The sequence below is a fragment of the Morone saxatilis genome, unplaced genomic scaffold (genome assembly GCF_004916995.1).
Source record: "Morone saxatilis isolate NCDOM2014 unplaced genomic scaffold, NCSU_SB_2.0 Contig17, whole genome shotgun sequence".
Taxonomy (NCBI): Eukaryota; Metazoa; Chordata; class Actinopteri; family Moronidae; genus Morone; species Morone saxatilis.
Genome location: NW_023339729.1, coordinates 9,127,444 through 9,129,068, shown reverse-complemented (window position 1 = coordinate 9,129,068; position 1,625 = coordinate 9,127,444). Strand labels below are relative to the sequence as shown.

The following is a 1,625-nucleotide window of genomic DNA, read 5'->3' as shown; positions in this document are numbered from 1 at the left end:
TAGATAGATAGATAGATAGACAGGTACATAGATAATGATTAGGAGCAGGAGTAAAACACTCTGTCTTTCTCTCTGTCAGGCGGTCGTCCAGACAGTTGATAACCTGTTGGGTCCGGAGGCTCTCGTGTCCTGGGCTGATATGAGTAGTGTTGACCAGTCCCGCTCAGCATCACTGCTGTTAGACGCAGTAGAAAAAGGGGCATTTCTATTGGCTAACAATCTCTATGAAGGCCGTTTCAGTGACAGGGCAGCAAATGTTGGTACGTGGTCTTTTTTCTTTCTTAGCAGTTTTGCTCTACACATTGTGTAAATTACCATTTGAGTTAAGCTGTTGTGTATGTGTGCACAGATCTGGAGGTGTATGTACTGAACACAGAGGCAGACATACAGGACCTGACGTTCCCTCACTCCTACGACAGCGACAGCATATTGCAGATATCAGCACTGGCTCTGCAACAGTACAGCAACAATGGTCTGTGGCACATACCACAACTAATCAACATTTTGTGCAGTGACAGCTCAGAATTATAAAACATATTGAAGCAATGATTTTTCTCCACATATCAAATAGGATGAAAATCTAACTGTCTCATCTTGACTGTGATAAATCAAAGTAAAGAAAAAGTGATAGAAATATGGATCTTTTTTTCTCTTTCTTCACTATTACTCCCTTTTCTCTGTGGTTTCTTCTGCAGGCCAGGTGAAGCTGGTCCTCACACTCTATAAAAACCTGGGCTCCTTCCTGACCACCCAGAACTCCACTCTGCGGCTCGGTCTGGGGCTGGGCCAGGGGTCCGAGGCCAGACGTAGGAGCCTAGTAGTCAACTCCCATGTCATCTCTGCCTCTGTGCACAGAGGATCCAACAGAGTGTACCTCTCCGAGCCAGTGATCTTCACTCTAAGGCACCTGCAGGTCTGTTTCGTTTATCGGTTTACCTCAGAATATAAGTGAGCAGATTCCTAACACTGTGCTGAATCGGATACTGCCGATTATCATTTTTAGTCACAATTATGTGTTTTGTGTGTGTTTGTCTCCACAGCTGGAGAACCACTTTGGTCCCAACTGCTCTTTCTGGAACGCATCAGGGGTTTCTGGGAGTGGCAGGTGGTCCACGCAGGGCTGCCGCCTGTTGCACACCAACAACACACACACTACCTGCGCCTGCAACCACCTGTCCAGCTATGCTGTCCTCATGACGTATCAGCAGCCTGCTGTAAGTAACACACACCACAAAAACAATTCACTTTCATGGCAGACAGAAAGCCAATTTAAAGCTACAGTTTTTTATTTTGTTTGTTTGTTTATTTGGGTTTTGAGTATGTTTAATTTTACATATATTAAGCCAATATTCACACAACACTGTAAACAGCCATGCTAATTATTTTTCAGTTGATTTTGCATTTGCACAAATGTGATAGGATCAAGAGCTTGAACGACCTGTGTGACATATTATTACTGCTATAGTGGAGGTGTCCTGACTCCACCCTTATGCTCCCATTTGCTGTAGCGCAGCTAGACTTCACCCCAACCGAGCTCTTTAAATGTTGTTTAAAAATCAAGCACGGGGGTGGGGGTGGGGTGGTGGGCGTGGGGGGGTGCTAATTGTGGGTTGCAGCTGTAAGGG

At 45.2% G+C, this 1,625-nt stretch overlaps 1 protein-coding gene across 1 annotated transcript in view; it reads left to right on the top strand.

Moving 5' to 3' along the window:
- The window catches only part of LOC118327610 (adhesion G protein-coupled receptor L1-like), a 27,551-nt gene that overhangs the window by 18,585 nt on the left and 7,341 nt on the right, over positions 1-1,625 (top strand). Inside the window, exons 12-15 of the mRNA XM_035661032.1 lie at positions 80-260; positions 350-472; positions 696-913; positions 1,041-1,214. Of these exons, the coding sequence (XP_035516925.1) occupies positions 80-260; positions 350-472; positions 696-913; positions 1,041-1,214 (696 nt within the window). The remainder of the gene's footprint in view (positions 1-79; positions 261-349; positions 473-695; positions 914-1,040; positions 1,215-1,625) is intronic.